This window comes from Podarcis gaigeae (genome assembly GCF_964106915.1).
Source record: "Podarcis gaigeae genome assembly, chromosome: 9".
NCBI classification, from domain to species: domain Eukaryota; kingdom Metazoa; phylum Chordata; class Lepidosauria; order Squamata; family Lacertidae; genus Podarcis; species Podarcis gaigeae.
The window spans coordinates 6,915,472-6,939,686 of record NC_139685.1 but is presented as its reverse complement, the minus strand read 5'-3'; the positions used below and the strand labels follow the sequence as shown (position 1 = coordinate 6,939,686).

At 46.9% G+C, this 24,215-nt stretch overlaps 2 protein-coding genes across 2 annotated transcripts; both read right to left on the bottom strand.

Moving 5' to 3' along the window:
• Positions 1–975: 975 nt before the first annotated feature.
• On the bottom strand, positions 976–9,575 carry COMMD4 (COMM domain containing 4). Its single transcript, XM_083698472.1, has 8 exons — positions 9,463–9,575; positions 8,241–8,312; positions 7,276–7,341; positions 6,332–6,371; positions 5,298–5,417; positions 4,274–4,354; positions 3,594–3,770; positions 976–2,088 (listed from the first exon to the last, which is right to left on the bottom strand). The coding sequence occupies exons 1-8, from the start codon at positions 9,463–9,465 to the stop codon at positions 2,048–2,050; spliced, it is 600 nt and encodes a 199-aa protein (XP_083554598.1). The 5' UTR covers positions 9,466–9,575; the 3' UTR covers positions 976–2,047.
• A 2,650-nt stretch (positions 9,576–12,225) lies between these two features.
• Positions 12,226–23,170, bottom strand: LOC310825167 (zona pellucida sperm-binding protein 3-like). The gene is made up of 9 exons (XM_083698370.1): positions 22,772–23,170; positions 20,656–20,774; positions 19,421–19,524; positions 16,297–16,474; positions 14,784–14,901; positions 14,607–14,698; positions 13,765–13,913; positions 13,538–13,663; positions 12,226–12,396 (listed from the first exon to the last, which is right to left on the bottom strand). Exons 1-9 carry the CDS (start codon positions 23,153–23,155, stop codon positions 12,281–12,283), a joined length of 1,386 nt encoding a protein of 461 aa, XP_083554496.1. The 5' UTR covers positions 23,156–23,170; the 3' UTR covers positions 12,226–12,280.
• Between the last annotated feature and the right edge of the window lie 1,045 nt (positions 23,171–24,215).

Sequence of the window (24,215 nt, the reverse complement as noted above, 5' to 3'; positions counted from 1 at the left end):
ATAGCCTGGTGTTGGAGCATCACCTTTGCCCACAGAAGGCCCCTGTTTCAACCCTGAGCATTGGGGGGGGGGGGCTAGGAGGGACAAGATGGCCACCCTCTGAAACCCTGGAGAGCCACAGCCACACAGTGTCAATGGTACGAGGTGGACCAACCCTGACTCCCTTTAAGGCAACTTCCTTTGCTCCTACTTGTTTCTTACTGAGAGCCAATCATCCTCATTGGGCCAAATGTGCATCATCCATGCACAAGTAGCAGGTATCTTATTTTTGTAAACCACTTTGAGGGTTGTTTTTTTTACAATCAAGTGTAAGAAAGTTGCTCTCCTCCCCAAAGCCTGGCGCCTCGCTTAGCTGGTTTGGAGAAGGCAGCGCAAGGGCATCAAATTTTGGCCTTGCTCTCCGCCTCCTCCTGCGTGACAATGCAGTCCAAGTATTCTTGTGGCCCACTTGGCATGAAAAGTTGGATTGCCTTGGCCCAGGGAACCCAAAAGTTTCCAAGTTTCCCTATGGGCTACTTTTTCCTCTATTTATCTATTGCATAAATAGTTCCACAGATCGAAGCAGTTGGGAAGGCAAATTGGAGTAAGGTGATCTCACAGGTATATGTTTTTCCTCCCATGCATTCTCATCGAGCTCAGAAGCCCTGGCCTTCATTCGGAAGCTCAGCTGCTTTTGTCCTCTATAGAGACAGGACCTTTTCAGACACAGACATTACTGTGGAATGCCCAACACCTCTTCTGATTATTCATTCTTCTGCTACAGCAATGTTCGTTTCTTACCAAACCTGCTTCTGCTTAATCTTTTTTTTTACTGCTGAAGCCATCTCAAGTTGAGTTTTCTTCCTAAACAACAAACTGTATCTATAAAATATTTGGGATTGCAGTCTTAAACCTTTGATAACTGAACAATTCCTTCTCTTGTCAGCAGAAATACTGTGTCTCCAGAAGGACTCAATAAAAACACTTGACAAAGAGTTCTGGGTGTAGTGAGATTTAATTTTCTCCCGTTCTGCAAAATATAGAAACAGTACAAAGAGCAACCTTTGGGATTTAACGACATGAAGGTTCAAGCACATGGAGAGATGTCGACACACATACCTTTCTCTTCCCTGTGATACAAAGAGCCTTCACAGGACAAAAAAAATCAAGAATCTGGCAAGAGAGAGGACAGGCTATTTTGCCCTTCCTTCCACAATCCACACACGGATGGACTGCTGGAAAACAGAAGGAACAGACCAGGTTTCTTTTACTTGGAGAAGAAGGCCTATAGCCCTCCTGGTGTTGCTGGACTCCAACTCCCATCAGTCCCAGGCAGCACTGCCAAGGATGATGGGACTTGTAGTCCAGCAACATCTGGAGGGTTACAGGTCAATGTCCCTGCAATAGGGGAAGAAGGCTCTAAGGAAACAGGAGCAAGAAAGTCACGAATGGAAGTCTGTTGGGGCTTCCAACATTTGCAACAAAAGAACAGGGTAGGATGAGATTGATGTGCCTTCTCCTGAGAGAATGAGGCGGGGCGATTTTGATTCCAACAGTAGTCTTGCGGCGCTAGACACAGATACCATCACAAGGGCCAAGAAACTCTTGGGGTTCTCTAAGCTGCTGTGGCTCTGAATTGACAGGGCATGACTCAAAGTGGGAAGGTGGTGCCATTTCTTAAACCCTCTCCTGGCGGGGAACAACGAAGTCCAGCACATCAGGGACACAGGTTCTATTCCAGTCCACTCCCCACTGCACCAACTTTCTGACTGCGAAGAGCTTTCAGTGAAATCAAATGTTTAAACAAACATGGACACCCGTCATTTGCATTCAGAAGTATTACCCACCCTGGCCAGACAACCAAACAACGAGAACAGCCTTAGGCTTTGAACACAACGAGTCGGAAGAGAGGGACGGATTCTGGTAACAGCCTCTTGCCCTCCAGTCACTGGGGAAAAACTTGCTGGACGCAAGGTCTCCCTCTTTCTGAAGCAACCGTCCAATTAAGATTTTTCAGCTTGCGGCAAAAGCTCATTCCCGCCACAGCACCACTCATCCTGGAAGCTCCTCAGTCGAGCGTCTTCATGACTGCTTCAGCCTGCTTCAGTTCTAGCAGCAGGAGAAGCAAAACAAAACAGGAAGGGGCAGAGGGTGAAAAAATACATTATACATGGGGCTGCCTCTGAAGACTGCTCAGAAACTTCAGCTGGTGCAGAATTCAGCAGCCGGGGTGCTCAGTGGGGCAAGACTGCACTGGCTGCCAATTAGCTTCTGGGCCCAATTCAAAGTGCTGCTCTTGACCTATAAAGCCTTAATGGTTCAGCACTGCAATACCTCAAGGACTGCCTCTCCCCATATGGACTGACCCAGATCCTGTAATCATCACCCAAGGCCCTTCTTCATGTGCCTCCTCCACGAGAGGTCCGGAGGGTGGCAACCTGAGAACGGGCCTTCTCTGCGGTGACTCCATGTTTGTGGAATGCTCTCCCTAGGGAGCCTCACCTGCTGCCTTCATTACATATCTTTAGGCCCCAGGCAAAAACATCCCTCTTCTCCCAGGCCTCTGACTAATTAAACAATCTATGACTTTTTAAGGGACGCGGGTGGTGCTGCGGTCTAAACCACAGAGCCTAGGGCTTGCCGATCAGAAGGCTGGCGGTTCGAATCCCCGCGATGGGGTGAGCTCCCGTTGCTCGGTCCCTGCTCCTGTCCACCTAGCAGTTTGAAAACACATCAAAGTGCAAGTAGATAAATAGGTACCGCTCCAGCGGGAAGGTAAACGACGTTTCCGTGCGCTGCTCTGGTTTGCCAGAAGTGGCTTAGTCATGCTGGCCACATGACCCATAAGCTGTATGCCGGCTCCCTTGGCCAATAAAGCGAGATGAACGCCACAACCCCAGAGTCGGTCACGACTGGACCCTTTACCTTTATGACTTTTAAAACTATGTGTGGTGGGGGGCATTTTGTTTGCTTCTTACTATACGTTATATATTTTTTGTGTCTTTATATTGTAAACTGCCCTGTCATCCTTGGGATGTCGAGAAATTTAATACAGTGGTGCCTCGCAAGACGAAATTAATCCGTTCCGTGAGGCTCTTCGTATAGCGGTTTTTTCGTCTTACGAAGCAAGCCCATTGACAGCTTAGCGGATTAGGGCTATTAGCGGTTTAGCGGCTTTTAGCGGATCAACTGAGAAGCGGCTTATCAGCGGATCAGCTGATAAGTGGCTTAGGGCTTAGGAAAAGGGGGGGGGGGAAAGGGGGAAAAACCCCGCAGGAACTCGCAAGACATTTTCGTCTTGCGAAGCAAGCCCATAGGGAAATTCGTTTTGCGAAGCGCCTCCAAAACGGAAAACCCTTTCGTCTAGCGGGTTTTCCGTCTTGCGAGGCATTCGTCTTGCGGGGCACCACTGTAATGAATAAGTTGAGTGAAGATGCCAACATCCCCCTGGACTTGCCCAGCCCTTGCAAATAGCCTCAGAATCCCTGTCGTGTGTCCCCCTCCACCATCCCCTCGTGAGTTCAGGCAGAGTGTTACAACACGCAGGACCTGGTTGCAGAAAAGTGCCCCTGAACCCAGTCCTTGCTCCCTGATGATGATTTCTGGGATCTCACCTGCAAGCAAGACGCGGAACTTCTCTGCCGACAGCATCATGGCAACAGGCTCCTGTACCCCACGGTCAACATCTTTCACGTTCAACTTGAGGTGCACAATGGGCTCGTTGACCTGCTGGATTTCGCTGGAGCTAAGGGTGTAATCCACTCTCCAGGAGACAGAATCCAGGCGGTTCACTGCAGACAGAGGTTGCCGAGAGATCAGGAATGCGCTCTGCGAGGCCTGGCACCCTCAGATTCATGGAGCACATTGCAAATTAATTGATCTAACTGCAAATTGCACTCGCTTCTGAAGCGTGCCGTGTTTACTTTTGCTTCTATCAAAAAACTTTTTTTTTTTTTTAAAGAGAGAATTAAAACAGAGATTCATAGCGCGGAAAGAAGCTTAGGTGCCAGAAAGCAAGTAAAGGAAAGTTATAAGGAAAACAAGAGAGTGCACTCATCATTGCAGGGGGGAGTTACATTAAAATAAAAGTGAAAGGCATGTATTTATGTAAAAAATATAGTTAAAAGTATAGAAAGGTCATATTTAAAGGAGCATTTTTTCCCCACTCAGATCTTTCCAATTCTGTTTAGTCTGATAGGTGGCAATAGGATTCAGCCTTGATAGGTAGGTAGGTAGATAGATAGATATTCAAATATATGAATATATATATGCCTATTCCGATGGCTTCACTTACACCTCAGGCTGCACCCCCTAAGGCTGTCTTGCAGGGGGCTTTGCTTCTCCTCATAGGACCGGCACAGCCCTGTGGCATGTTCTGCAATGCAAAGAGGGATGGGGAACAACGAAACACGTGCAAAAATGAGCTCTCACTCTAGACCAGGGGTCAAGAAGCTTTTTCAGCCGTGGGCTCCATCCCTCAGACCATGTGGGAGGCTGGACTATATTTTGGGGAGGCGGGGGGAATGAACGAATTCCTATGCCCCACAAATAACTCAGAGATGCATTTTAAATACAGTGGTATCTCGAGTTACATACACTTCAGGTTATAGACTCTGCTAACCCAGAAATAGTACCTCGGGTTAAGAACTTTGCTTCAGGATGAGAACAGAAATCATGTGGCGGCGCAGCAGCAGCAGCAACGGGAGGCCCTATTAGCTAAAGTGGTGCTTCAGGTTAAGAACAGTTTCAGGTTAAGAACAAATTAAGTTCTTAACCCGAGGTACCACTGTAAAAGCACACATTCTACTCATGTAAAAACACGCTGATTCCCGGACCGTCCATGGACCGCATTGAGAAGGCAATTGGGCTGCATTCGGCTCCCGGGCCTTAGGTTGCCTACCCCTGCTCCAGACCTTCCCACCATTTTAATGTGATGTAGGACCACTGCCCAGAAAGCAGGCTGACTGCCAGTCTCCCAAGGGCTCAGGTTGTTGCAGGGGAACCTGTGGTCTTTCAGAGGTTGCCGGACCATAGCTCCCCCCTTCTCCCATCATTCCTGACTCTGCTGGCCTGGGCTCATGGGACTGGGTTCATGGGACATGCCCCTAAATCCCCATCTCAGAGGCTTCTGCACAGCTGGAATGCAGCCTAAATTGCAAAGTCACAACTGTTGCTCTGCCCACATTTGCCTTTGGCTCCACCTACCGCTGCCATGTGTCCCCCGGAAGACTGCCCACAAGGAAATGTGGCCCTTGGGCTGGAATAGAGGTCCCCCTTTTCCCTTCGTCACTGCTTCCCTTTCTGTCTCCTCTGCTCACCTTTAGGCAGCCCCAACTGCTGGAGCTCGCTGGAGAGGGACTCGCCGTCAACGTTGTGCTTGGCAGCGCTGGAGAGGATGAAGCCCAGAACAGCAATGGTAGCCTTCACATCCCCAGACTCTGCCGAGAGGAGAAAGAGAGACATGCACAGCAGTTGTGAGAGTCTGCTGGATCAGGTCAATGGCATTTTACCATCGTACTGTGGAGAGTGTATTAACATATGGTCTGTGTGTGTGGTTTGGGAGCTGCACAGTCAGGGGAAAAACAATGCTCTCCAGGGTTGTAAAGATTGCAAAGAGAATAATTGGTTGCACTCTTCCCACCTTGGATCAAATCTATGCTTGCAGGTGCCATAAGAAAGCTGCAGAGATAGCGCAGGATAGTGCACACCCCGTAAATGATCTCTTTCAGCTTCTGCCTTCTGGAAGAAGATAAGGTAAAGGTAAAGGGACCCCTGACTGTTAGGTCCAGTCGTGGCCGACTCTGGGGTTGCGGCGCTCATCTCGCTTTATTGGCTGAGGGAGCCGGCGTACAGCTTCCGGGTCATGTGGCCAGCATGACTAAGCCGCTTCTGGCAACTCAGAGCAGCGCACAGAAACGCCGTTTACCTTCCCGCCAGAGCGGTACCTGTTTATCTACTTGCACTTTGACGTGCTTTCAAACTGCTAGGTTGGCAGGAGCAGGGACCGAGCAACGGGAGCTCACCCCGTTGCAGGGATTCGAAACGCCGACCTTCTGATCGGCAAGTCCTAGGCTCAGTGGTTTACACCACAGCGCCAGCCACGTCCCAAGAATGTTTTTAGCAGGCGCCAAAAAGTGTACAGTGAAGGCAACCTCCTTGATCACAAGAGCCAGGGAGTTCTAAAGTGCAGACACCGTCACACTAAACGACCCAGCTCTTATAAATGCAGAACAGGTATTATGTAGCACCTGTAGTAGTGCCAATTCTGCTGATCAAAGCAGTTGGTCAATGAATTCAGGCAGGAGAAACACATGACTCAGTCATACTGGGAAGAGTAGAAAACGACACTCACCAAGCTTGGCATCTGACGTTAGCTTTAGAACCTTTTCATACTGCAAGAGAAAAACCCCAGATCAGATCACACTTCACTTTGGGAGATCTGCACCACTTCTGAGTTTTCCAATGCAATGTGAGGTCCCCGTTCCTCCACAGGCACAGAGTCCTATTGACAGCTCTGCTTCCACTGCAAAAAGCCCCGGGGTGGCTCCTGAATCATGTCAACTGTGTGTAAATTGCGCTAGGGACAGGCAGGGTGGCGTAGGGGCTAAGAGACTTGGGCTAGGGAAATCCGGGTTCAAACACCTGCTTAGCCATAAAAGTCAATGGGTAACTCTGGGACCATTGCTGTCTCTCAGCATAACCCACCTCATAAGGTTGTTGTTGAAAATATAACTGGGGGGACAGTGGAACCAGCCCAAATATGTAACGCTTTCGAGCGTGATCTCCAGTTTTGGGGTGCTCTATCACGACACACAAACACTTCTCTGGAGGAAGAACTGGATCACGGGGATTCCAAGTCAGACATGCCCCTAAATTTCTAGGGCTGCAGCTACAGCGCAATGTTGTTGTTGTTGTTGCTGCTCAGGAAGCATCAGAAAAAACAAATGCAGTTGGCCTACGCAGATGAATTTGGAGTGGTTTACTCTTCCTGACCTCTCAGGAAGTCATGCAAGGGTCCATTCAAAAACACAAGCCTGAAAGTGTTGGCCATACAAATATCCACCTTCAAAAAGACCTCCTACCTGCTTTCAACCAATCTTCCCCAACCTGGTGCTCCCATCAGCTCCATCTAGACCAGTCAAAGGTCAGGGGTGATGGGAGCTGCAGGTTCATCAGGATGACCCCAGGCTGGGAGAGGTCAAAACACATCACCAGAAGTCGTATGATGGAAGATCAAATCTCGTACAATTGTTGGGTCTACACAAATACATGTCAAAGAAGAGAAAACTGGCTTACGTCAATCCCGTCCCCAAGCAGATCCTTCAGCACCTGGGCACAGATCAACTTCAGCTTCACTGAGGACTAGGAGAATGACAAAAACAAAAACACACCTGATGATTTTTTGCCTGTAACACCAGCTTTTTCATAAACTCCACCCAAAGCTAATCAGTCCCCACAACAGCCTGGACTTTTTAAGTGACAGTGGATAATGCAGTCTTTGATGGGGTAGTGTCCAACTATTTCTGACCAAGAAAACAGAAGCACTTACACCTCCCCACCAACACTCTGACTTTTTCAAGCTTGCTGGGTATATAGTGGAATATTGCAGCAGGTTCATCCAACAACATTTATTTACTTATTTATTCTATAAACTTTATACACTGATTGTAAAAAAACAAAACGAAAACCCTCAAAGTGGTACACAAAAAAGATAAAACAAAATTATCCATAAGAAAAAAATTATAATCAAAAACTTTTGAAATATAAAATAAAATATAGACTAAAAACCTATTAAAATTCCCACCAACTTTGTAAATATCTGGGTAGGCTTGCCTAAACAAAAATGTTTATAGCCGTTGGCCAAAAGAATACCGTCAAAGCGCCGGCCTGATATCAAGAGGCAGGGAGTTCCAATGTGCAGATGTTGCCACACTAAAAGATCAATTTCTTGCAGATGCAGAATAGGCAGGTATGTGGCACATGTAAGAGTGCCAGTTCTGCTGATCAAAGTGTCTGAGTGGGCACATCTGGGTCCCCAGATGTTCAGGGCTTGATATACCAATAGTTCACTGGGCCTTGAACTCAGCCCAGTAGCAAGTTGCCAACCAGTGCAGTTCTTTGAGTAAAGGAGTCACAGACTCAGCCATGAGTTCTACAGAGATCAGAGTAAGTCCAGCAAGGAACCATTGGTCAAGTGCCACCGCCAACACATCCTAACAGAAATGGCATGCACACCTAGCAGAGAAAAGAAGAGCACTTACTATTTTAGCCAATGTGCTGATTTCTGCCAAGACCCAATCAGGGCAGTCTAAATCGCCGCAGAACCGAAACCTCTGGATGGAAGAAATAACATTAGTGCCTGTGACCAGTCAAGAGTTTGTTTTAGCAACCTAGTTTTTCAGCATGTAGCAGAAAACAAGAGGCTATCTAACCCATGAAGAAGTGAATTTGAACAAGACTTTACATGCTTTCCCCTTTTCAGTGGAAATTTCAGTGAAAAAACTCAGAATACAGCCTCCTATTCTCTTGACAGCAGAAAACCCGAAAGGTAAGGCAGACACTTCTGCAGTGGCGTAGCGTGGGTTGTCAGCACCCGGGGCAAGGCAAGTAATTTGCGCCCCCTAACCCGTAGATTTACGCCCCCTAACCCTAACCCCCAGATGTTGCGCCCGGTTAGGCCGGCCCCCCCTGCACCCCCCACGCTACGCCACTGCATTTCTGTAGCCCATGGGCATAGTGTGCGAGTGTTGGGTGTGGGTGTGTGGTCCCGGGCACACAATTTTCGAGGGGGGAGTGGACCAGGCGCCCCCACCCTGTCCCAAAGCTCCTGACTGGGTCGGCCGACAAGTGTGCGGCACGGGGCCCTCGGCCAGAGGCCGGTGCCAAGTCATAGCTGTCAACTTTCAGATTTGAAAATAAGGGATCAGCAGCCTCGAAAATAAGGCATCAGCAGCCTCACCTGTCCCGGGGACAGTCTACGGGATATCTAACAATCTGGGATAGCAGTGGGAAACGGCGCTGGAATAAGGGAATTTCCCGCAAAAAAAGGGAAGGTTGACAGCTATGTGCCAAGTTGCCCGGGGCTGTGGGCGAAGACGCAAAAGCGCCGCACGGGGACAGGATCGTCAGCACTCGGGCTGCAGCATCCCGCCGCGCAGGCTGCCGCTTCCGGATCCAGCGCGAGGGAAGGCACGCATCCAGGGGTGCCCATCTCTGGCACCAGCCTAGTTCGGAGCCTCGCCCAAGAACTCGTGCTGCAATTTCATGAGCCCGCGCCGGAGCCCGGGAGCCCCTGCCTAGAAGACAGGGGTGCCAGCTTGGCCCCGCCACCGTGGGTGCCAGGGGCCCTGGGTGCCATGCAGCGTTCGCAGCCCTGGCACCGAAAGGCGTGGGTGCCCGGGGCCCCAGGGCGTTGGCACCCGCCCTCCAGGCGGCGCAGCAAGCCCTTTTTGGGCACCCGCGCGCAATGCGCCCCCGGCTCACCATGGTGCCCCGCGCGGCGCCTGCTACTCGCTGCCCTGCAAGGCTGGATCACCTGACTCCTTTCTGCCACCCAATCGCGGAAGGGATCCAGCAGCACCAGCTGATCCCGCCAGGGCGATCAGCTGATCAGCCTCCCGGCTCCTCCTCCGGTGGGCGGGCGGCGGGGAGGGCGAGTTTTCCGGGAAAGTTGTTCTCGCCGTTGCTGCGCCTGCGCGCCAGCTTACACGTGGCATTTAGAGATTTGTTCCAGCAGAAAAAAACAAATTTCAAAAAGGAAACAAAGCAACGCTGGGTTGCAACAGCAAGAGGAAAAAGGGAAATTGCAGCATTTCCAGAGGTCGCAGTGCCGACACAGTTACACGGGAGTAATAAGGCCCCTTGTGTGCATGTGTGAGAGATTATATTTTTTTATTTCATTTTATAATATGTACAAGACGGAGAGAATGATTATTATAGCAGACGAATGTTGCAGGAATTTATGTATAGGTTGGGGGGGGGGTTGCCCCTCCAGCAGATATCATGCACATGCAGCCCACTACCAAAACCAGCACAATCATTTTTGTGACTTTTGTGATTTGTCCCCACAAAACACTTCATCACAGTTTCTTCCTATCTATTCAAAGGGCCCTTGCTGCACGATACCAAATGTAAGAATTCACTGATAAATGTATCTCTGTACTGGCTCACTGGAAAACTTCAGAAATTCATATAGACATGTCAGCTCAGCTACTCAGCAGACCCTCTACCTAATTGATAACCCCTGGCATCCTGAGTGCCAGACAGGTAGCCATTCCAGAAAGAACAAACCCAGATGAAGACAAAAGGGTGTGATGAACTTGGCTGGGAAACAGGGAAATGTAAATATCTTTTTTGTTGCGCTTGATGGGTGTTTGGTGGAGGGCAGGGAGAACCATGGGGCAGGGTCCAGGGTGCTCAGATTACTGCCACCAGACCTCCCCTTTCATGATGTAACTGTGATGTATGAATGATGCAGTTTGGGGGAGTGTAACATGGGGATTAGCAGCTAATAAAAGTTTGGGGGCTCTTTTGTTCAGGGCTTCCATCTTGTTCCACCTTGTGGCAGGTGGGAGTCCTGTCGGGACAGTCTTCAATAAAGACCAAACCTACTGGCTGATGTTTTGCTCTGGTATTCCTGGCTGGTGTCCTTGCTTTTTGTCCAAGGGAGCCCTCAGATTTCTCTGTCAATATGAAAAACAAAACTATAAATCAGGTAGGTAGCAAGGGCACAGTTGCACGTGGGTGAGAATAACGAAGGCCAAGTTGCGGTGTGTGTTGTACTCCCGAGTAAACATGCACAAGGGCTGAGTGAGTTAAGCTAGGTAATATTGTTTGTTCCTGCACGTTGTTCCAGATGCAGATGTTGATTCTGTCTGCAGGAGAGTCCGTCATTTGCCACGGTTAGAATACTGGACCCGAGGTAGAATTGCAGAATTGGAAGGGGGGAAACAGCCATTTAGTCCAGCCCCCTCCAGTGCAGGAATCACATTGCTGGTTACTTAAAAACAGGCCCTGGACACAAATTTGCTTGGGCAAATTAAGATGGCAAGTGCCTGGACCCTCTCAGGCTTTGCGGAGCACCCAGCTCCTTTGTAAACAAAGTAAAACAATCGTGTGGGGTTTTTTAAAGCAAGGGATGTGGGAGGGAGAAACTGGGTCTCAGTGCGAAAGACCCGAGGTTCTAGCCCCCCAATATCTGTTGGAACTGATACGGAAGGGGGGGCATGTCTTCACCTTCTTCACTACTATATATCCATTTATTTCCAATTGTCAATGTCAAAAGGGACTAAAATCTATAAAATTCATAGAAACTCAACGTGCCAATTTGCTCAATTTCTCTAGGACTCCGTGACACCTCCCCTGTCCTCCATAATCCCTCAAGCAAGGTGTCAAGACCCTAATCCTGTCAAATCACTCTGCCAAGCCTTTCCTCTGGGCAATGCCAGTACATGGACCATTGTCTTCTCATCACCGGTACTCAGGATGTGCTTATCTGCGCATATCTCCAGCTCTGCATATTCCCCCCTCCCTCCTCCATATGTTAATCCTGTGTAACCCAACCTCTTCTTAATGTATTCATGATGTAACTGGGATGTATTTTGCCCTGTATTCTGTTCTGGGACATGGGGGGAAGTTTCAAAAGTTCATGTCACCCCTTTCTCGCTGTTCAATCTCGCCTTGAACCTGTTGCGCAATAAACTTGGATCTTCTGCAGCTTGCTCCTGTCTCCGGCTGAGCTCATTTTCCTCCGCAGGGACCCACGGACTTAGTCCGACGAGCTGGGTGGCAGAGCAGCCTCGCACCCAGATTTTACCGTAACAGAACAGAGAGAAGATGCAGATCCCCACTCCTTGGAACTCAGGTGGCCTCAATCAGGACTACCCACGCTGTTATCTTGACAAACACCACAGCAAAGGTATTGAGAGGATAAGTGAGTAGAACCCTCAAGCAAACTGCCCAGATCTTTGAGGAAGGGAGGCCTGTAGGTGAGACTTACTTGCTTGTATTTAAAAATGTTTTAGATTTTGAATTTTATTTTTAGAAAAGCAAGTGCAACCCCAAACATACCCTACCCAGCCAAAAAGCCCCATTCCCCAAATCCCACCATCAACAGCAAAGATTCACCTCTCACTGTAACGCAACTCAGGCTTCATATATATCATATATAATTTCCCCCCATATATAGGATCAGTCACCAGCCCTTAGCACCCTCTTTCTCATTTAAAGGTGGAAGGAAGCAAGAAAGCCATTTCTATCTCTTTATTTAGTTTTTTTCCCACATCGAGATACGTATTACATTTTAAGAGGACCCCGGGCACTTTTTGAGCAGAGGGACCCCAAAAGTAATCAGAGCGAGAAGCAGAGCGAGAGACATTAAGATGAGTCCAGCCAGCAGCCCAGGCGCTGAGAGGAATCCTGCAAATGGGGGGGGGGGAGAGAAAGAGAGAACAAATTCAACTTACATCAAAGCTGTCATAAGGCTGCAAGCTCTCTTACTACAGTGGTACCTTGGGTTCATTCTTGTGGTCTGTTCTTAACCTGAGGTACCACTTTATCTAATGGGGCCTCCAGCTGCCTCTGCGCTGCCGGAGCATGATTTCTGTTCTCATCCTAAAGCAAAGTTCTTAACCAGAGGTAATATTTCTGGGTTAGTGGAGTCTGTAACCTGAAGCGTTTGTAACCTGAAGTGTCTGTAACCAGAGGTACCACTGTATTGATCTAGGGAACTTGCCTCCAAGTAAACCTGGAGGGCTTCATGCTGCAATCCAACTTACATTTTTGGTCAGTGTTAGACTTCCTGTAAGCATCTTAGAGCGCTGGCTGCCCCCTCTCTGTAAAAGATCTGATGTGAAAGGAGTGGCCTCTTGGTTCTCTCTACTTATATCCAACTTGTAAATAAAACAAATACCTGTGAGCCTCCAGCAATCTCATCCTAAAGGAAGCCCCTGGAAGTTTTAAGCATAGCAGGTTTATGTGGGATGATGGGGGAGAAGGATTAAGCCAGGGGAGAGGAGGGGACACGCTCCAGCTCAAAGCCCCAAAACCTCACCCTGAATACTTTTGCCTAGAATGCACCCCCCAAAATGCAGCCTGGAGCGTCACTTATTTCCATGCTGTGGCCCAATTCCTTACTTGTTTCCAGACAAGATATCCAATTACAGTGGTACCTCGGGTTACATACGCTTCAGGTTACAGACTCCGCTAACCCAGAAATATCGGTAGTACCTTGGGTTAAGAACTTTGCTTCAGGATGAGAACAGAAATCGCGCCATGGCAGTGTGGCAGCAGTGGGAGGCCCCATTAGCTAAAGTGGTGCTTCAGGTTAAGAACAGTTTCAGGTTAAGAATGGACCTCCGGAACGAATTAAGTTCGTAACCAGAGGTACCTTTCAGTGCAAAAACAAGCCATCCCTAACTAATCACACGTTACTATCACTGGCCCCAGAATTTTATTCTAATTTGGTAGCTAGATTCCTGAATCAAATTCTCACTCTGCCCACGCCTGCATTCTTGAAATATTTACTACTACTAAAAAGGAGGAGGAGAGTGAGAGTCACCATGTTCTTCTGGAGAGTCCGTTGTTTCACTTTGCTGGGCTGAAAGACTCCTTGAGCCCATGTATGCATCACGGACAAAAATAGGGCCAATCATTACGTCAGTCTCTAGTTCCTTCACCAGTTGACCTGCATTTTGAGCAAGGTAAGGTAGGTCAGCCTCACCCCCCTCATTTGGAGACCCCTGCACAGAACAGATTGGCTCCCCCGCCAACATGGAGGGAACGCACCATGCTTGCTGGAAACATCTCTGCCAGATCTCCTTCCTCTTGCCCATCTATCCCAGGGGTTGAGCCTCCTCGGCTGCCCTCCAGTGACACCACAGTTCCCAGTCTCACAGCAGGTGCAGATCCCCTGGGTACCCTCAACCGGAATCCACCTGGAGGGATGGGGAAAAGGAAGAGAAAGGCCTACATTACCTGCAGAATTTGTTTGCTTGGGCAACAAGGTCAAATACTCGACATAATGTTGTTAGACACCGCACCACAATCTCTGGATAGTGAGATTATGAGTGCTGTAATGTAAGCTGCTTTGAGACTTGGAATTATTATTTTTTAATGATGTTACTGCCAGCCCAGTTGGGTGGGTTGAAGGGAAGCTTCTGGAAACATCACTAGTGTTGGTATGTATATGATTTTGGGGGGGAATTGTTTTTGTTTTGTTTTTTCTTTGTTCTTTCTTTTTGTTTCATTTTTCTAGGTATATAAAATTTTTATATAATTTTTGTATACATGTTGGAAATTATAGTATGCCCTGTAATGTAATATGACAATGTTTACCAATGTAATATAAGAATGTTAACAAATAAATAAAATGCAAATTCAAAAAACAACAACAAAAAACAGGAAACATCACTAGCTAGTTGTTTCTTTGACAGCCAACTATTTAGTCCTGTAGAAAGGTCATTGGCAGGCTTGGCTAGGGCTATTAACATAGAATCATAGAAGTGTAGAATTGGACGGTTCATCTAGTTGAAGCCCCTGCACGAATCACAGCTGAAACATCCCTGACGGATGGACACCCAAGCTCTCTTTAAAAACCACCAATGAAGGGGAGTCCATAGCTCACTCACATGTTATTAGCTTGGTTGAAGGAGCAAGCCTTGTTTTCAGGATCAGGGGCCTGACTGGTTGCAGTCACTTTCAGGTGGCAAGTGATGTAGATCTGGAGAAGCCAGGTAGACAAAAGAAAACCATTAGACATTCTAGGCTTCAGTTCAAGGAAGGCTGTGCAAGACGAGGCTTCTCACCAGCTCTTGAGGATGTCCTGTAAATCTGAAAACGTCCACGGTGAACTGGAGCAAATCCTCCTTGAGCCTTGGAGACACAAAGGCTGAGCTGGAATCTGACCTCCCATCAACAAGGCAGCTAAAACAGAATAATAATAATAATTAATAATAATAATAATAAATTTTATTTATATCCCGCCCTCCCCAGCCAAAGCCGGGCTCAGGGCAGCTAACAACAATAAAATAGTACAACATTCTAAAAAGATTTCATTATAAAAATTAATTAAAATCAAATTGATGGCAACCATTAAGCTAAAGTTCTGTGGAGATTGCCAAAGGAGGGAGTCAGACTGCGCCCTGACCAAAGGCCTGGAAAGGAAAGAGGAAGGAAGAAGGGCTGTCAGAGGAGAAGGGCAAATCTGTATTTCAGTGTCTTCATCAGTTTACAAGCTTAAAAAAAAAACCCAACACCTCATGAAAAATTGCCACCATTTTAGTGACAATTTCTCCCATTAAATATATGCTTTTGTATCCATTTTCCATTAGTATATATGTTTCTGCAAAGCAATTTCTGCTGGTATGTTAATTCCTCCAAACATATGTATTTTTAATTCACATTTCACATGCATTTCTTACACATGGAGATGGATAACTGCACTTTAAAATTCAGAGAATAGTGAAGTTCTCAAAGGATGTCTTGTTTCAGGAAAAGCAAGTTAGCCAGATTTGCATTTAAGTGCAAACAGAATCAACCCCTCCGCCCATCCCTAGCTGTCAGCAGGACAGTGGTACCTCGGGTTAAGAACTTAATTCGTTCTGGAGGTCCGTACTTAACCTGAAACTGTTCTTAACCTGAAGCACCACTTTAGCTAATGGGGCCTCCCGCTGCCGCCGTGCCACTGGAGCACAATTTCTGTTCTCATCCTGAAGCAAAGTTCTTAACCTGAAGTACCATTTCTGGGTGAAAAAGGGACCCCTGACCGTTAGGTCCGGTCGTGACCGACTCTGGGGTTGCGGCGCTCATCTCGCTTTATTGGCCGAGGGAGCCGGCATACAGCTTCCGGGTCATGTGGCCAGCATGACTAAGCCGCTTCTGGCGAACCAGAGCAGCGCACGGAAACACTGTTTACCTTCCCGCCAGAGTGATACCTATTTATCTACTTGCAGTTTGGCGTGCTTCCGAACTGCTAGGTGGGCAGGAGCAGGGACCAAGCAATGGGAGCTCACCCGGTCACGGGGATTTGAACCACCGACCTTCTGATTGGCAAGTCCTAGGCTCTGTGGTTTAACCCACAGCGCCACCCGTGTCCCTATTTCTGGGTTAGTGGAGTGTGTAACCTGAAGTGTCTGTAACCCCGAGGTACCACTGTACTTCCTGTAACATGAGGTTCCTGGCTGCCCTAGTCCAAGGGTGGGGAACTAGCAGCTCTGCCCATATGGCTTCCCCTTTCTGCTCCTTGTCTCTTCTCCCTTGCAGCCGCTGGCCTGCCCAAGGGCGTAGTGACTGGCAGGGACAACCCTAGAGAGCTCCTACCCATTGTGGTCAATGATGGGATATCGAGGAGTGGCGTCGCTACTTGGGCTCAGTGTGGCGACACAGTGGTTGACAAACAGCCGCAGAGGAAGGTGGTTCTCTGCGTTCACTTCAGCCTGGATGTGCATCACGTCTCCCAGCTGGTACGTGCCGGAAGCTCTCTCAGTGCTCCAGTCATCTGAAAGACAAGCGAGTTGCAGAATCTTACCTAGAGGGAAATAAAGCTATCCAACACAGACTTCAACACTGGTTTGTCCTGTCCAAGAATGCATCATCATCATGCAGCGCAGAGTTAGACTATGGGACTCCCTCCCACAAGAGGCAGTGATGGCCACCAATTTGGAGGGCTTTAAAAGAGGATAATAATAATAATAATGATAATAAATTTTTATTTTTTATTTTTTTTAAAAAATATATTTATTACTTTTAAACACTACAAAAAAGGGAAAGAAAAAAGAAGAGAAAATAAAACCATACAATACAATGTATAAACATTACACAACACAACACTAACACAATAAACTAAACTAAACCAAACAAGAACAATTTAAAACACACATCTTACCATTTCAATATCTTCACTTTCATTCACTTGTTTCAACGACCTCCTCGCACCTCCCTTTTTTGTATTCCACTTCTATTAATTGTTTCAGCAAATCCTTTCCATCTTCCTCTATTTTCTGTCATATAATTATCTTAACATATTTTAGCCTTATTTTCCCTTTAATACTCTAATAATTATAGAAATAATGTAAAATTAATGAGTGTTAGAAAAATGTTGGAATGAAGTTATATGGCTTTAGTAGAAATGTTATAAGGAATTAAGTATAAATAGATTATTAGAGTATTAAAGGGAAAATGATAATAATTTTTTATTTATACCCAGCCCTTCCCAGTTCAAAAACTGGGCTCCGGGCGGCTAACAACAAATTTAAAACACTTAATTGTAAAAGCAGCATAAAATACAGTATAAAAACATGAACAACAATAAAATTCGAAATTCAGAAATCAATTTAGGGGAAATAAGCATTAGATAATCCCCAGGGCTAGCTGGCTGAATTGGTCCTACTTGGGCCAGCGAGGAGGCCAGGGGAGAATTTGCTGTGGGGTCTCAGAGCGGGTAATCTTCATAAAAGGGGAGGGAAGAGAAGGGAAATAAAAGATCAGGCTGAATTCGAATTAAAGGCCAGGCGGAATAGCTCTGTCTTACAGGCCCTGTGGAAGGAGGTTAAATCCTGCAGGACCCTGGTCTCATGGGACAGAGCATTCCACCAGGTCGGAGCCATCACTGAGAAGGCCCTGGTGGAGGATAGTCTGTCTTCTTCAGGGCCCGGGACCTCTAAACTGTGATTATTCATGGACCTTAAGGTCCTCTGCAGAGCAGACCAGGCAAATTCATGGAGGAGGAGAGGCCTTTCGATGGCTTCGAGGAGCAGCAATGGCTAGGCTCTGCTTCCTCAGTCAGAGGCAGCAATGTCAGTTGCTGGAGGGAAAGAGAGGGCTCTTGGGCTCATGTTTAGCTCCCTGAAGGGCCATAAGACTATTATTTTATAGTGTATTATTTCCTTTTTGTATATCCAAGGCTGCTTTTTGCCTTTTATCACTGAAGCTTCTTCCTTCATTAATGTCTGCAACAGAACAAAGGCCAGTGGGGCCTCTTTGCAGGGAGGTGTCAAGATTACTACAAGGCCATAAAACAATAAATAAACTCTTCTTTTAGCAGAGCAGGGCTGCGAAGGAGGGCTGCAGGTGGCTCAGGCAAAGAGAGATAACGGGTTGCTATGCCGACTCCTGAAACAGGAGGAGGGAGGGACTGGAAATACGTGAAATGAAGAAGTTGATCCAAATATGGAAAAACGAAACCTAATTTTTATGGCATTTCTTGTAAAACACATGTTTTCTTGGAAATCAAATGACCACCCATCCTAGAGGGTATAAAAAGGCTGGCAAGCCCAGAGGGGGAAGGCAGGGCAGGCAATGAGCATTAGCTTGCCTGTACCTTTTTTGTCATGGCAAAATAAATTATTTTACTGCTGTCAATTGAGTCTTTGAAGCGACTTCTGACTGCTCCTAGGATCACAGGGAACAAAAGGGAAGGTATTTCATCCCTAGTTTCCCACCAGTATCTAGTTGGCTACTGTGAGAGCAGGACTAGGTGGGTCCCTGGCCTGATCCAGCAGGTTCTCTTTATATTCTTAATAATACAATGTATAAAACAGAAATATTTCTAAGCTCTAAAAAGATTACGGTCCCATCTGCACCTAAAATTTAAACGTTTGTGTATCAGAAGATAAACTCTTGTCCCAGGCCTTTATTAAATTTAAAGCACACACACAAACACCGAATCCTGGGAACTGTAGTTTAAGGGTGCAGGGAATTGTAGCTCTATGAGGAGTCACCTACAGTTTCCATGATTTGTGTGGGGGAGAGGATACAGCATAACAAGGCTCAAAGCTATGAAAAACTGCTCAATTAACAACATTTGAATTGTATTTAAATTGAAAAAGGAACAAAAGTAGGTAGTATGTCAGCTGCATTGATCAAAACCAGGAACACAGGAAAAGGAGGCAAGTATGTAAGGTGGAGCAAAAAACAAGGCTATTCAGAAGCAAAGTCTCGAGGGGGAGTCTAAAAGACAGGAAGGCCAACAGTGAAAAAGATTTTTTTTAATAAAGATTACCAAATAAAGTTACACTTCACAGATGGCTTGCAGTTCAATTAACCACATTAGGAGCAGAAAAGGTAGAACCCATCACAAACAAGTGACCGGATGAAAAACCAACAGGGAGTTAGACTAGATGGCCATTGCACTGCCAGCTTTCAGGGGCTCCTTCGGTGTTAGTGGCCCCTGCTTGGCCCAGCTGGCAGGCTTGCCTGGCTATGGTCACTGCACCCAGTAGCCCTGGGCAGCCCTGTCTAGCTACCCTCTTTTGATTCCCACAGAGTGATGCTCGGCCAGGGATGCTGCAGATACATTTAGGGTGGCCAGATCCAGCAGCCTGGTGCTTGCTTGGAAAAAGGTGAAAGTGACTCCTGCCCTCAAACTCCCTTGCTCAGCAGTGGGCCCTGCCTAGCGCTGCCACCCAACACTGGGCTAATGGCCTGTTTCGTAATTTTCAAGTACCGTTCATTAAGCGCAAGGAGAAGCCCAGCCTGTGTTCTGCGGAAATGGTGGAGCTGAAGGGAGCCCAAGTTGGCTTGATGGCGTCGCTGCTCACGTTGCTTCTCCTGGAAAGAGAAAGAAATAAGGCAAAAGTCCCCACAAGATGGCGCTGTGGGTAAATGCCTCAGTGCCTAGGGCTTGCCGATCGAAAGGTCGGCGGTTCGAATCCCCGCGGCGGGGTGCGCTCCCGTTGCTCAGTCCCAGCGCCTGCCAACCTAGCAGTTCGAAAGCACCCTCGGGTGCAAGTAGATAAATAGGGACCGCTTTCTAGCGGGAAGGTAAACGGCGTTTCCGTGTGCAGCTCTGGCTCGCCAGAGCAGCGATGTCATGCTGGCCACGTGACCCGGAAGTGTCTCCGGACAGCGCTGGCCCCTGGCCTCTTGAGTGAGATGGGCGCACAACCCCAGAGTCTGGCAAGACTGGCCCCTACGGGCAGGGGTACCTTTACCTTTACCTTTACCCCCACAATATGTGGTTCACAAAGGGGGCAAATGACTACTAGACCTTGTACAGCTGGTCTCACTGGATCAAGTCCATCACTTTTGTTGAATTAATGAAAGTTTTAATTGGATTTTAAAGAAATGAGCAATACAAATTCAGAACCGTAACTATTATTGCATTACTATCTTCCTTAGACGAGGGACGCGGGTGGTGCTGTGGTCTAAACCACTGAGCCTAGCACTTGCCGATTGGAAGGTCGGCAGTTCGAATCCCTGCGACCGGGTGAGCTCCCGTTGCTCGGTCCCTGCTCCTGCCAACAAAGCAGTTCGAAAACACGTCAACGTGCGAGTAGATAAATAGGTACCACTCCAGTGGGAAGGTAAACAGTGTTTCTGTGCACTGCTCTGGTTTGCTAGAAGCGGCTTAGTCATGCTGGCCACATGACCTGGAAAAACTGTCTGCGGACAAACTTTGGCTCCTTCGGCCCGTAAAACATGATGAGCACCACAACCCCAGAGTCGTTTGCGACTGGACTTAACTGTCAGGGGTCCTTTACCTTTTTTTAATCTTCCTTAGTGGGTCGTGCAAACCATTATTCTGAACAGTGCTTTTCATAGGGTATGGTAGGGGCACTAGGAATGAGTTTATGCAACCGGGGGGTGGGGGTTAGCCCAAAAATATTTGGGAGCCACTGCCCTGCTGCGCTTGTGAACGGCTCCTATGTGCCTGTCATTGCCACCATCTCCCCAACTCACCTTGGATAGTGACATTCAATAGGGACTTCGGCTGGGCTGGTTCGCATGACAACTGCATTGGCGCTGGGAGTAGGTTTGTAGTATAAGCTTATGCTGTAGACCAGGGATTCTGGAGTCATCTGGAGGAGGGAATGCAAGACGACCTATTGAGCCTCATTGTGTTTTTTTAGTGCAAGGATAATTTAAGACCACAGGTGGGCAGAGGTAGTGGAGTACCTTCAGGAAAATTGTCTAGATGCTGGTGCCATCATTATTAGAATGGCAAAGTAAACTCTGAGTTTGTGGAAATGGCAAAAATTAGGGCAACTCTTAGAGGCCATTCAAATCAGAATAATTAAAGAGTTGGAGGGAGTGAAGGAATGTATGAAAAAATATGGTTCCGGAACTGGAATATTAATAGATAACGTGTAAAACGTGCAGGGGTAAGCAAGGAAGTAATAAAAGAAGCAGCTGAACAATGATTAAATTATAACACAAGACTGAAGGAGAAGAAAAGATCACACATGGGTGATGGGGAATTTGAAATATTTATAATATAAAATCTTTAATATAAAATTTCTGTTATATTTGTATACAGCAAAGAGAAGTTTAGACTAATTAGGTATATTTTAATTCAGTTAATTATGTAATAGGTTTATGTTAGAAAATGAATATGGATGTTGAATTTGTAGTTTGCAATTTTTATTTTTTTAGTTTTGGAATATATACATATATATTTTAAGGAAGATTGTCTAGATGCTATGCGGTGGATTAGAGAAAGTTTGACTACCAAATGTCCAACAATAGCAACAAATAAAAAGCCTTTCCCCTCCCTAGAAAAAAAAAACTGGCTTGCTGAAAAATGAATACTTGGGAGAAACCCAGCCAGATGGGCGGGGTACAAATAATAAATTATTATTATTATATTATTATTATTTTGTGTCACAGACCCAGTCCTTGAAATGCTCTGCTAATAGCAATTCAGAAGATATCCTATTTGGGAAAAAAAAATTTGCTGACAGGCTAATGCAGAAATATTAAGAATGTTCTGTAAAAGTCAGCTGGTGATTTGTGACTTTGTATCTATCCAACTGTTTTAAATCAATTTGATTTTTTAAAAATGAAGTTGCAATATAAAATATTAAAAGAAAACCAGGAGGGAATTTTTGTGCAGGACAACTTTTGAGATTGTTTCATCTACTGTTTACAAACACCTGGACCAAGAATGTGCTTGGAGTCTGCTGGGAAGGATGTTAGGACTGAATGCTTCAGACAGATAATGAGCCACAGAGCCCAATCCACGTCTCCTAATAGAGACATTTTATCTAGATTCCAGGGACGCGGGTGGCGCTGTGGTCTAAACCACTGAGCCTAGGGCTTGCCAATCAGAAGGTCAGCGGTTCAAATCCCCGCAAAGGGGTGAGCTCCCATTGCTCAGTCCCAACCTAGCAGTTCAAAAGCAAGTCAAAGTGCAAATAGGTGCAAATACCTGTGCAAACAGGTACATCTCCGGTGGGAAGGTAAACGGCGTTTCTGTGCTGCTCTGGTTTGCCAGAAGCGGCTTTGTCATGCTGGCCACATGACCCGGAAGCTGTCTGCGGACAAACTCCAGCTCAGCCAGTAAAGCGAGATGAGCGCCGCAACCCCAGAGTCGTCCGCGACTGGACTTAATGGTTGGGGTCCCTTTACCTTTATCTAGATTTCAGTAGCTAGAAAGCCTTGTGCAGTTTATATTCTCCCTTTCAAATTTGCATGCCAAAACCAGTTAACAAGCAACTGCACAAAGTGAAATAGCTGTTGGCTGAATCCAAAGATTAAAAAACTGCAAACCTCAGGACTAGCCCTCAGGTGAAGCAGAGGAGGAGGAGCAACAAGGAAGAATTTGATTCGGTTCACATGTGAAGACATCTGAGAGGGCACCATGTTCCTACCCCCAGGTTTAAACTATTCAGGATCTCAGCATTTCACAGAACCTGTTGTAGTTTCAAAGAACCCAGGGTAGTCAGTGTCACAGTAACCTGATGGGTAAGAATTAGGCCTCTTAACTGGACCCCAGGCAAAGCCATTTAACTATGCTGGAAACAAATGCAGAAACATGCATAGGATAGGTCAACATAGGTAATTAATACAGAGTTACCTGCAGGATGCTGCCACACTGATGGAGCCCAACGTCGAAGATCACTACATCCTTGGCAGCATCATAGGAGGTGTAGTGGCAGCCCGAGGAGCCCAGGCTGAGGTCTGTTGCCTGGATGAGCCTTCCAGTCCCAAACAGGTCCCTGTTGACTGTTACTACCACTTGGGCCTCTCCACACTGCACAGCCACAGGGGCAAAGTAGGACAACGCTCTCACCTGGGAAGCATCAACCCAAGCCCAGGGAGAGGACTCAGGCCGGGAGGGAACTGGGGGGACAGTCCTGGCAGTCCTCCAAACTGAGTTCCTTGGAGCAAATTGCCAGGGGTTATAAGAAGCAACCCCCCAGCAGAGCAAGACAACAGCCAAGTTTGCCCCAACCCCCATTTTGCTTCTTCAAGAAATGCAGCAACAAACACGACTGTTCTCTGCAAACCTTTATATCCCACCCCCAAAGTCCGCTCTCACCTGACTCAGATAATGAGGAACCCAAACACACCTTTTGCTAAATGCAAACTCTGGAGGAAAAAAGGAAGGAACTAAAATTAGTCTCAGGTGCAAGTCAGTGCTTGTTGAGGAAAGCTGTAGCAGACAGCAAATGGAGGTCAACTAGTCCCTGAATTTATTATTGTTGTTTTTGTTTATTAAATTTATATAGCACCCTTCATTTGTAGATCTCAGGGCGGTTCACAACATAAAAATACAATATAAAAAACACAGAATGCAGAGTAAAAATAAGAACAATACGAAACTAATAGCTCCACCCGCCACACACATTTAAAAGGGTTCTGAAACTGAAACTGTTCTGAAACTGCTTTTGAACTGACGTAGTCTGGAGCTGTGATATTAAATTGGGTTGGCTGCTATATCTGCAATTAGGGTGATCTGTTGCATTGTAGAATTACTGAACTGTAGGGTTGGAAGGCACCCAAAGGGTCCGCTAATCCAACCCCCTGCAGTGCAGTGGAGCCCCTCCATTTCCAGGGGGTTTTAGAAGGGCAACTTGTCTCATGCAAGGCAAAGAAAATCAGCACCTTCTGAAATTCTCTCATGGACAGCCCACAGCTTATTACTGCCTGCCAGGAATCAGGAATCACAAAGCAATGGGCAAACGATCTGGTTGTGCTCTTCAGGTGTTGAGATACAACATTTAGGCTCCAATCCTGCACACACTTACCTGAGAGTAAGTCTCATTAAACTCAGTGAGCTTACTTCCAAGTAGACGTATAGGGTTGCCCTGTGGGCCATTTTCTAGGATGGGGTAGGAAAGTTTGGGGACCTGATGTTGTTGGACTCTCAACTCCCATGAACCCTGCCCAGAGTAGCCAGTGGTCACGGATGGTGGGAGTGTCCTAGACTAGAGGACAAAGATAGCTCTACTCAAAAGGTTTCAGCTGGACTTGCAAATTAAACTCCAGTGCTGAGATGAGTCAACCCCAGAGCATAG